The 12,610-nt window shown below is 37.7% G+C and overlaps 1 protein-coding gene across 1 annotated transcript in view; it reads right to left on the bottom strand.

Moving 5' to 3' along the window:
- Positions 1-10,996, bottom strand: part of LOC119828390 — a 23,787-nt gene extending 12,791 nt beyond the window's left edge. Inside the window, exon 1 of the mRNA XM_038350518.1 lies at positions 10,739-10,996. Coding sequence (XP_038206446.1) covers positions 10,739-10,762 — 24 coding nt within the window. The 5' untranslated portion in view covers positions 10,763-10,996. The remainder of the gene's footprint in view (positions 1-10,738) is intronic.
- Between the last annotated feature and the right edge of the window lie 1,614 nt (positions 10,997-12,610).

The raw sequence follows: 12,610 nt of genomic DNA, 5'->3' as shown, positions 1-12,610 counted from the left end.
ACACGCTCTCGAGACGAAACGTCATGCCAAGCGGGGAATTATAGAAAAAGCTTCTGAATACTGCAATTGCTCACTTTGCTTTTTTATTTTTCGATATATTTTTTAACTGTTTATAATTCTTAAAAAGTAATCAGCATTATATCTAGAAACTAGCTATATTACTTTACATACCTAGACGTAGAACAATGTAATGTTCATATGTAATCTTATATTTCTGATTGTAAATGACTAGAACTTATTTTTTAAGTCATAAATAACAAACTATATCCCTCTGGAGTTAGGGTTTGTTTTCGGTAGAATTGGTGGAGCTTCTTTGTCTTGCTAATTCTGGACGTAGCAGAATCGATCGTATTACAGAGTCTCAAGGTGGAGTTTGGCAAAACGGAATTGTAATATTCTTTGGAAGAGGGTGGGTATAAATTTTCCATGGGGGCAGACGGGGCGACGTCGCGCGAGGGCGCCGCTGACTCACTCGGCGGTTACGACGCGGGCGTGGGGCGCGGGTAGCACATATTATAAGTATCTTCTCACATGTCACAAACTTTTCTCCGCATCGAGAAACTTTGTTAACGTCAACCGAGCACGTGGCCTTCGGCATCATACATAATTACTACGATTCCCGCGCAAATGCAAAAACTTTATCGCCTACTTTTTACGATCAATGTCAAGTGCTTAGGCCTCAATGAAAACAAATTGTAGTATTTGGACTTGGTCATTATAAATATTTATGTTTATTGACAGCGTTCCTACTGCTAGTTTTTATAGTGAATATTATACTCTACTTTATTCATGACCGTTAATATTGAGAGCGCGACTTCACTTTACATACGGAGTATTTTTGCTTTTTTGATTGAAACAAATCAATTTGACAACAATAAAATGCGCGGAAGATTTAAAAATTTACAAGAAACTCTCAAATCCATATCATATTTTTTGTTACCAATGACGTAGACTGTTTATAGCGGAAATACATTGAAAATACATTAAAATACCAAGCAGCATAACATATAATAATAATAATTGTCAGTGATAACAGCGTCGGGCAATCAGCGTTACATCGGTCCGTCACCTTGAAGACTGATAACAGGCCTGCTGATAAGACGCTTGCGACATTCTCTCGGTACAAGTTACAGCCGTGATTATTTAATTATAATTTTACATAAATCTTTACTGTTGTTATTAGGCGTCAACTAATTGAGTAATTTACATCATTACATGAAAACATGCATCGACTATCATTATGTAAATATGATGTTATCCATTCACCGAGATTTTTTATTCGTATTCAGTGTTACGATAGTCATTAATATATTATCAATGTATTAGTATACGATACTTTATGAGGTTCGCTGAATACGTCTTTAGTGTCAATGTCATTGGAAATAAATCTCTTTTCAAATGAATTTGTAATAAATACTTATCTAAAAATGATACGTTGCGTTTTTGAATGAAGTGTAAATTCTTCGTGACAGTTTTTGCATAATTATAAAAACAATTTTAGAATCTGAACATAGACGCGTTTGTTTTTAGCATTAGCATATCGAAAGTAATAAATGTTGGTAGATGTGTGTACGCTCGCTGCTCTCTGTGAACTGAGATCGGAGAATTCTCTCCAGGTTGTATATTGTTATATCCATTGCGACGAAGGGGCGGCTTTATCTATATATTCGCCCCTCCTCCAAGAAAATACGCTGGCGTAGCGCGGGAACGACTTTCCCGCTAAAACTTATAGCCAGTTCGTTTTGACGCGACGCTTTTTCATGAGCTTGACTTAGTCGTTTTATGGAAAGCAGATTTTGCACGAGCTAAATAACTTCGCAAATTTATGAGGATTCAATCCTGTTATGTCTAACTTTGTTTCTGTATAGTTATATGCTATATATAGAAAGAGACCGGGAGCTTCATATGTGTCTATAACCTTGGTCGGTAAAATCAATAGTGGTAAGAAAAACAGAAATGTGGCCACCAAACGTACTATGGCTCAGTTTACTGTTGCCAGCTAATGGCGATAGGGCCTGTGTGGTAGTACCGTTGCTGCTTTGCATAAGTAATGACCACCGATGCCCCCCCTCCGTCCCGCGCCCCTCGCCCGCCTCCGCTCTAGGCCTATCGATTGCGGCGGCGCGAGGGCGGGCCGCATCGCCGTAATTGTCACAGCAAGTAAAATCATACTCGTTTCTCTTAATATCAGCCTTATTACTGTAGTATAAAACACAATCTGCCTCGAATCAATCTCAAATAGACTACCAAATGTGTTATAGTCCGCTCTAAGTTTGGAGGCGGCTCGTAATAGAGCCTTCGAAAAGTCTATGACAGAGCTTAATTAGACAGCCGCGCGATAGCGACAAATGGATTTTACTTGTAAAATATTTCTGCGCAAATTCTGGCCTTAAAAGTAAACTGTTTTAAATTAGAGGTCCTGTGTGTGAATTGAGCTGACCGTTTCAACCTGTCGAGGATATATATTTGTTCAGTCTGTTAGCGGCAATCTGCCACCAGCTAAAAACAACACGATTTTCATATGTACTAAGATCAAATAGAGCTAAATTCGATTGTTAAATTCGGAAATTTTCAAATTGTTACAAATAAAAGAATATTACTGATTTAAACGTATGCCATTCAACGTATCTACAATATACCACAACGTTTTCATCTATTTAGAAAACAATAACGCATTCGAGCAACGAAGCGAGCGACGTCGCATCGCATGTATTAATAGTAGTAGTCTAATAGCGCTGTTTTTTAGCGCACAACCAGCGACGAAAGTACGGTGAAAGTTGCGCGTTGACGTCACACACACACGCGCAAACACGCGTGCTGTGCCCGCGCCGGAGCCGACGTGCCAGCCGAGGCGCGCCGCTCACCAGAGTCTTACCAAACGACGTTGCAACACATTGCATGAGAAATACACCAGCCCGATACTCAGTGGCCTCTCTCGACACGTTCTCTTACCCAACAGACTGTACGTACGAGTCCGACTTCACACTATACAACGATATACGTCGGAACTCTACCGAAGGACTATGGGCGTTTCTCGCTACTGATGATAATTGCTTCTATACGGGTTTTACTGATTGCATGCGGGTGGTTTAATCGAACAAAAATACAAGTCATAAATAAGAGGCGCAAGTGACATAAGTTTACCGAGACGTCTGTGCAAGAGCCCGGCCTAGATTAAACTAACTACACACGCATTTCATTCATAATATAATCACAAGGATAGTTAATCGGGTAGTGTCGTATGTAAAGGGCAGAAGTAGCAAAATTCGCCGGCTGTGGAGTTACGGCACGCCGCGGCCGCCCGTGGCGACAATTAATTACATAAAGTGAGAGATGAAAAGGAAAACGACCGACGATCAGCTGATTTCTGATGCGTGCGTTTAAAGTGATCTATAATTAACCAGTGTTATATTTTGAAAACCGGTATTGATTAAAATCGTTGTTACTACAATGACACAACATAGATTGCATTGCAGAAATATCCGACTAAATATTTGCTAAAATAGTTACGTATTTGTTTAACGAATAGTAGTCTAGGATGCTACGCGTGCTAAGACTCACGTTAAAAACGGACAAAGAACACTAATCATAGGAATCTAATTGAAAATTGTGCACGATACAACAAGTTTTAATTACTCCACAAATCAAACATTTGTTAGTGTTTCGTAGTACATGTTTACAAAAGACTCTTAATTTGCAAAGTGTAGGTGTAATCTCTAGAAGCTTTATATTTCATTGCCAAAAAAGCTATGAGAGGTGACGTCACAACCTCAGTGGGGTAAAGGAGATTAGATGGGGAGGGAACGAGATGGGAGCGGAGGCGTTCTGACGCCAACACCCCTACCCATTATTCTCGAATTCAAAGCGGGACTGCTCTACTTGATTAAAAATTTTATCGTCCTCATCGAATTATTTTCAAAATACTGCTAAGAATAAGGTTAGTGAGTTGTTAATGGTTATGCATTTTTGCGTTTACAAAGCTTATTTTGGGATTGGTAATGTACGATTGGAATATAAGGATGTAATAACTAAATAGATTTAGTGTATGTAACTAATTTCCATCGTTACATTATATGTTTTTTCACTAAAGACGTCCAATTTAAAATTCCGACTTGACCATTTAAAATGAAATGTAATTAATTCTCCTTGATATTTCAACTACAAACTTCAACTTGAAACAAAAATTCTGAACAAAAAAACATTTCGAGATACGAGTGAGTTTCCATGATAATGTTTTCTATAGAGATCAAGAGACGGGGCGGGGGATGAATCCCCAGTCCCCACAGTGGGGAGACATGTCGAACCCCTTACCCCACACTCACACACTGCATTATAGTAATTTACAATTAAAAATATTTTCTAGTCGTATTTGAAAAACGAAAAAGATAACCTGGCTTAAGACAATTGATGTATTCTATTATTTTCTCTGGAACATTTCGATCTCTAACTGTTTATCTTTTCTTGGTTTTGTACCTTTTCTGAAACTTATTAGCGTCTACTAATAGTTCATTAATTAACATTATACTTTTATATATTCTTATAATTTATAATGTACCTACTACAAAATAAAAATAATTTTACGATATACAAAAAATACGTGTAAATTCTCATACCAGCTGATTACGACGCGCTACGGATGAAGAATGAATTTTTAATAAACATGGAGCGGGTGGGTACCCACTACCCTCCATCTACCCACCTCTAAACGGCACGCACTTAGAAGATTAGTCCCGAGAGCAACTCTACCTAAGTGACTAACAACAAACATATATAATAAAATAACACCGTTTCTTTTACCACTTACATCAAATAATCAAATCTCGAATATTTTTATTTATTTACGATCAATTCACTCCTTTAGATATATAAACAAATAAGATAATAAAGCACCGCACGCGGACGTAAACAAACAAAAAAGTGACACACTTTACACGAAATCATAAATCCGAACATCAACAGGTAGCGCGTAATAAAATAAAAGCAATAAAAGATAAGGCGGCGACCCGGAATGCAATAACAATGTAAATAGAGTTTTATAGTGTAAACAAGAAGAATATGGATGTGTTACGTAAACACTACGTCAGCGAGCGGCGCGTCACGGGTGCGACGTCACGGGAAGTCCGCAATAGATATACATATTTACAGTAGCCGTGCACCGCGCGGGTTCAATGTCGAGCTATCTATCGCCCATCAATCACCGATAGACGCGGGACATCCTCCCGCTAACAAACGCCGCCCGTCGCCGCGCCGCTCCGTTTGTTTCCCTGCGACTTACTACGACCGGCCACGCTGCTGTGCAGATTTAACCTACCTAAATCGAGATATAATTGCCGTCAGATTACGCGTCATTGATTTGACGTAACATTTAGCACGCGCACGTTAATCTTTCAGCAAAAAGCGGCAGCGGCGATGCGGACAGGTGAGTAAACAATCAGTGTATGGTAATTATCGTCGGCGGAAAGTATCGATACCGCCGGTGCGTGACTGGCGGAGAGGTGAGCTGGGAACAAGGCCGACGATGTTTACAAACTTCCGTCACGAGCCGCGAGCACTTGTCACCGTTCCGTTCCTCACACACGTCTACGCAAATAATGGCGAGCCCTCACCATTGACATTGTCCCACTTAGAACGACTGGCCGGCTGTCTAGACTTAAAATGCGTCCGTTGATAGACAGATTACTTGTATGTTGTAACTTACAATCATTTAACTGTTGCGTGCATTGTCTCCCTACTTAACGAGTCAACGCAGCGTCGATATAACATCGAAATCATTGTGATTTCCTTCTACAATTTCTCTGCACATTCAACACATTTCAAATTTCACAAATATATAAAATAAGAAAGATAATTTGCCACACTAAAACAGTACGTAGCAATTTCTTTATTACATGCAATGCAAATAAATGATCAACGGTATTCGATAAAGATAGAATAACGTTAGCTAAGAGTATTCTAAATTTTCAAAGGCGTACGTACACCCTTGTATTTACGGTCGCGGTGCCCTGTATAGGGTGGCTAGGGGAGCGCATTGGGGTGGCTGACAGCCCCAGTGCAGTAGGCGCGTAGTAGCTGCAATAACGGAGCAGTGAAAGTGTCGCGGCTCGCTTCAACCGTCAATGGGTGAAGACGTACTACTCCCTTCACCCCTTCGTCTTGAGCACAAACTTGCAGTTAATACTAAGTTATTCGGCAAGACAGCACGTATGCAGCCCGCAATGCACTCACGAACATCGGCACGATTTTACGCTTAGTACCTTAAATTGTTCGGTTAAAAATGTTGTAATTTTTCAATGCGTAAGTTACAGTAAGGAGTTTTAAAACAAACTAACGATGATAAGTCAATTATAAGAATTATAATGAACGATTTTGGATATTGGAACGTACGTGATCGCGTGGTGACATGTCGCGGCGACAAGCATATAAATGCGAGGAACGAGTACACCGTCATTATCTCAAATCATGAATGAAACGGAACGTAAATTGAAATGTATCGCGTGCCATAATCCGCGTGCATTAATCTCACTCAAATGCCGATCGTTGCGTCACATCGAACAGCAAACGGCTCAAGTTCATTGATCCACTTAATGTCCGCGCTAAATGTGTCGTTATTGTTGAATGTCAAAACAATGTTACATAATAATACGCGTTTACATGCCATTTGCGCACGTGGAGTAGCGAGTAGCGAGGAGCGAGCAGCGACCGCGTTCCGGCGCCTGCCCACTTCCGACTGATCACTCGCAATACGTCATTATGTTTATTTATGAGCTTATGATTATAAAATGACGTTTACTACATTCTGATATCGTTCGAGTTGTATAATAACATCTATTCATTCATAAATGATTAATAGTTGCTACCTACGAAATAGATTTGTAGTGGCATTAATGAAGCTATTATCGTATAATTATACCTAAACAAGATTTTACGCTTGCCGTCTGTAGTAAAACATAATTCACAACATTAAAATGTTTTATTTACATTTGTTCACGTCAAACCATTAAAGGATTTGTGAAGTAATATTTTATTTTCCTGCCATTCTTACAAACACTTAAGTACCTGTATTTATAACTGATATTTACAACTTTAGCAAAATAAACACGCAACGATATTGTTTAATTTATTATTTTTATGATTAGACATTGCCTACAGATTTCTGAACTTAAAAAATTTATAAACACTGTATATAGAAGAACCTATTACTCAATTAAATTTAATTTAACCTACATTACTACAAAGAGACACCCTCGCAATAAGATTACCATTGTCAACAACGTGTTCTTATATCGATAAATAAAAAAAACATTACGAATTGATGACAGCTATTAAACTTTCACCCCAGGATGAACTTGACCGTCGAAATAAGAAAATGGCAATAAAAACGTCAGTCTTATGGCATGACGTGAATTTACATAAATTATTATTGGCGGCGGAGCGTCTGGGACGAGCAGTCGGGAGCATGTTTACCCGATTGCAATGTTTACATAGGCATCCGTACACGAAACTGAAGTTCAACGACATCTTTATTGTTTTATAGACACGTAATTGGGTCGCGGTGCGTTCAAAACATGTGTGCTTAGTCGGCAGAATTGCAAATCGAAACACACCGGCTTGCAACTGAGTTGATTTTATTTATTAACTTTTGTATGCAATTTACATATATGTAACGATTTTGACTTAAGGAATTAATTCGTATTTATTGAATTTTTAAATTTATTTCATTAATGTCATTAATTTATATTACCATTAGAACTGAATTTGGACCAATACAGCTAACAAATTAAACTATTTCTGTGAACACTAACAAATATTTCAACACCATTCAAATATAAATAAAAAAATAGGATTAGCACATTTCAACACTTGTACATCAAACAGCGCGTGCCAACAATAGAACAGTTACAAAAAGTAAAAAAAAATCAAATAGACGTCACGAGTAATTCAATACGATAATAAAATATTAACCGTATTGAATTCGGTACACCTGACGCGGTTTTTCTAAACAGGTGCGATCGGCCATTCATAATTCACGTCGTTAAGTGTCGATGCCCTATATTATTGTAGTATCTCAAGTTCATTGAGTCACACAATAGGCTCATAATTGGTTGTAAACGTTTATGTCAAAACGCCGGCGCGATTCATAATGTTTTACATAATTAGTTTTGTTTGCATACGTCATTATTATGCGTGTCTTCGCGGATGACGTCCGGTGCGTTGCAGAACATTCATTCATTTGTTTATATTGTTTACTAACTTTTACGCCACGTGCTCGATTGTGAATGCGTTAAGTGATTATCACACTCGCATCCGTTGATAATCGAATTTATGCGTCCAAGATTCGCGATAGCGATGTCAGAATTTCACGGGCACACGATTTATTTTACGTTGTCACATTCATTATTGTACAAACAGTCAATGTCAATGTTAAATATTATATCGGAATTTATACATTTACTCAATAAATGCCCTAATTATAACATGTTTTTTTCTTACGTATATGAAGATTTTATAAATATATTTATGTTGTGGGTTTAGAAACTAGCACTTAACTAGTAGTACATAAATTATTGTATGTTATTACAATCCAAAAACAAACGATTAAGGGATTTTAATAGAAGTTGTAATTGGAATTAAAAATCTAAAATTACCCATTTATCACTTGATATTTCATAATGTATTCCTAAATGTTTAATAATAGAATATTTTCACACATTAATTTAACAAAACATAATTTTTGTTAATGAGGTGATTAAACCGAACTTAAAATACATAGCAAATCAAATGTAAACGAGTAATTATTAGAGTGATGATGTTTCTCACATCACTCTAATAATACAGCCATAATCAAAACTACAATTACAATATCAAGTACTAAATAACGGGTTATTGGCAAACAGCAATATACGGCATACGAGTAACGTGTGAGGGCTGAGGACAGATGCACGTGACTGCAACAAGTCGCATTCCTAGATGCACCCTTCACCCTCAAACCCACCCCCTCATCCCAAAGCACCCGATAGGCCTACTTCCAAAGTTTATGTCAACAAACGAGTGTTATTTAAACTTGTTTACTATACAAAAACTAAATAAAAATAAGTACCTAACATTATTATTTATCGCCTTATTCTTTGAAACGAAGTTATGGTTAACAATTACAACGATATCAATAACTTATCTGATAAGCGATAACGTATTATCGGCGGGCTAACATATTTGCAACAAAGTTTTTTTATATATATATTTTATATTCTTTACAAAAAGAAAAAGAAGATAGAGAACCGAAGAAGGTATGGGGCGGGGCGCCCCAACCGTTGCCATGACAACGAGCCCTCGTGCTTGTTGGGAAAACCCGAAATTGAAATAGGAATATATATCAAGACTGATATTAGCTCGTAGGTACTTTACTAATAAAATATTACTATTAGGAATGAGTTTTTAGCTTTGTTATTAATATAACTTTGTTTTATATGGATGTCGATTCGTACCTAGGTTCTAATTAATGCTTTGTCTGAATTTATTTTTGGTATCTCACATATAAATTCATACAGGTCATACAATTTCCTCTAACTCAGAAAACATACGTACTAAAGTGTGAAAAATATATTCGAATTATAGACATGAGTTCGTAATAAAACGAAGGAGCAATATAGAAAGTAAAGTGTGTTCGCGCTGGCAAGCCAACTCGGCGATAATTAATGTGGAGTCGAGCGAGCGAACGGCGCCGGCAGCCTCGCGCCGCGCACACAAAAAACCCGCCCCGACACAAAAACACCCGTCGTCAGACAGAGACAGCGCTACAAGTTAGAGCGAAACAGTAACGTTTACATATTTCTTGATGACTTCTCGCTCGCCTCGAGCGTCGCGCAGTTATCAAGATTCGAGGCGAATACAGCGCTTTTGATTTAAAACTACAGAATGCGCCCTTCTATCTATCACATGACGTTTGACAGGTCGGCGGAAACGCGGCAAGATGTCAGATTCGAAAAAAGGCGCGTATCGCACTTTTAAGTGTAAACATTTTTTAAACTATTTTCGTTTCACAAATTAACAATAGCTAACAAAGAACACTGTTTTAGTATAAAAGGTAATAATGACAGCAAGTGAACGACTTTTTACAAAATAACTTTTAGGAAAAATTGCAAATACTTACTATGAATATTTACTTTCTATACAACTATATGGGTGTTGGACATATAATTGCACAACCATGAAAACATTCACATTATAGTATTTGGGTATTTATTCATATAAAACATTGAACTGCGTCTGACAAAAATTGCGAGGGTAGACATAAATAGATAATTAAGTAATAATAATACATTATGTGAAAAAAATGGAAAGCCACTTTGAAAATAAAATGTCAAAATACGACGTAAACAAAAAAAGTTTTATCATAAGTATTTGTTCGTTATTGAATAAAAATAACGCTACATCTTCAAACGTACTGAGTTCTTACATCAATTATATACCTATTCTTAGACAAGAAAGAACTTGAACAAAGTATTGCAAAGTTCGAATTGTGTAATATCAGGAAAAAGTATTTCTACAAAAGCATTTTTTTCCTCGAATGGGATAATGGTTTCCATGAGATCCAAAAGAACATAGTTATCAAACACCAGGCGTGGACTTACAAAAATCACTTGATGTTACTCAACAGAATAAAGTTGCAAACAAAGTTAAAATTGGATAAATTTACATTTAAAGCCAATAACAGTACGTGCTGGAGGACACTTAGGCTTACCTGGAAATCACTCCACATCTTCATGGGGATACACCATAGTTCCGATACGAAAACATCACACGAACACGATAACAACTGTCAAATATGTCACAGCACGGCGTCACTAACACGTACAATCGGTGCAGAGGCCGGGCGCAGACTGACGAGAGCGAGGGCCGAGGCGAGTGTCGACCGCGGCTGGGACTTACGACGTTTCGAAGTTGCGATCCGCCCGAATCGGCCCCGCTTCGCCCGACCTGCTTCGGCTGTGCGGCTTTCGGCACACAATACTGGATTCTACGTTCACAGCGCTGCGCCCACCTGCGTTATACTTCCACGAAAAACAAAATTAAACTTACCCTCCACTGGCGTCCAGCACGAAACCAGAGGATTTATGTGTAGCTTTCTCCCATGTTGCAATTCAAAGTATTTCTACGAAAAAATGCTATAAGAGTGGTCATTCACTTTATGCCTTTTGTAAAAAATTTAATGTTAATTTTTATTAAGTAAGTTCGTAACGCTTCAAAAACATTTTCAGTAGAAAACCGGAAAGTGTAAGAAAAAACTTAATATTTTTAGAATAAATATTGGATATCATAAAGAAACCAATGCGCGCACATTAATAACAATTTTCATTAGATCTCCACTATATTGAAAGTACAGGCGTAGACAAAAAGCTGAAAGTTTCATAGGTCAGATAACAGTACAGTGACAAAAAAGCTCTCGAAAACAAAAGTTTCGAGTGCAGGGTGCGTCGTACGTAGCAGGAAGTTCGTAGCTGTAAAACTTCGTAGCGTCCGTAGCGTGAAAGTTTTGATTTCAACGATTTGCGTTGCGGCAAAGAGGGCCGCAAGGCCGCGCTAGATATAGCCCTGTACCCTGCCAATGACACAATATGTATATTAACAATTGCTTGCTCTACAATGCACCGCACACTCTACACCGATGCTGGGTTCTTCATACAAAACCACCAATGTACACAAAGCTCGAAATTTTAAACAAGCAATACTGATATGAGAGTCCCTTTTTCCTCTGTCTCTCAATAGAGTGCGCCACTTGCTTACTTGACGACTACGCCCTTACTGTGTTCAGAACGAATTTTGCAATTCATTCGATAACAAAGGATTGCTGGTATTCGTCATACACTAGAGCGTCGCTACCGGTTCGATGTTGATATACGTTTTGCAATGCTGCAATGTATTGTAAACTTGCGATGCAATGTTACGATGAGGAAAATATGTTGTTTCATTACCTGCGAACTGCCCCGAAGTCCGTACAATGGAAATTATAGAAATATAATGTATTGGAAATTAAACGCATGGGTTGGCGCGAAATGAATTTAATACTTTCGTTAGCTGTTACATACTTACTCGTACATAGCGCTTATCGCCATGACCAAGCGCATTCGATTAGTGCAAGTGAACGAGTCTGAGCTAAGTAAACAAACAGACTCATACCTTCGCAGTTCTATATATAACAAAATATTAGGAATGCTTGGGTCACTTATTTTCTCACTTCTGATTTTCATGTACATGCTCTTTGATGTAGTCAGGTCAAAATCACTATTATAAACTGTAACCTATTTCACATTTACAATGATACTAACGTATTTATTACACTTTATATACATTGTAATCTAAGTCTCGAAAACTAAATTATCTCTATAAAACACAATGTTTTTTTTTTAATATTTATTTAAACATTTACTCAGCACAGGACTATACAGGGTCTGAGGAAAATGTACTACCGATCGTCTGTGGGGTACGAGCTGGCCGATTTCGTGTTGAAACGTACTCGACCACAGTCAAAACTAAATGAAATAAATAAAATAAAAATATTCTATTTTCAAATACACAATGTGTACATACATATACTTTAATTGGCTTAGTAAGA

The sequence above is a fragment of the Zerene cesonia genome, chromosome 8 (assembly GCF_012273895.1).
Source record: "Zerene cesonia ecotype Mississippi chromosome 8, Zerene_cesonia_1.1, whole genome shotgun sequence".
Lineage (NCBI taxonomy): Eukaryota > Metazoa > Arthropoda > Insecta > Lepidoptera > Pieridae > Zerene > Zerene cesonia.
This window is presented reverse-complemented; position numbering and strand designations above follow the sequence as displayed.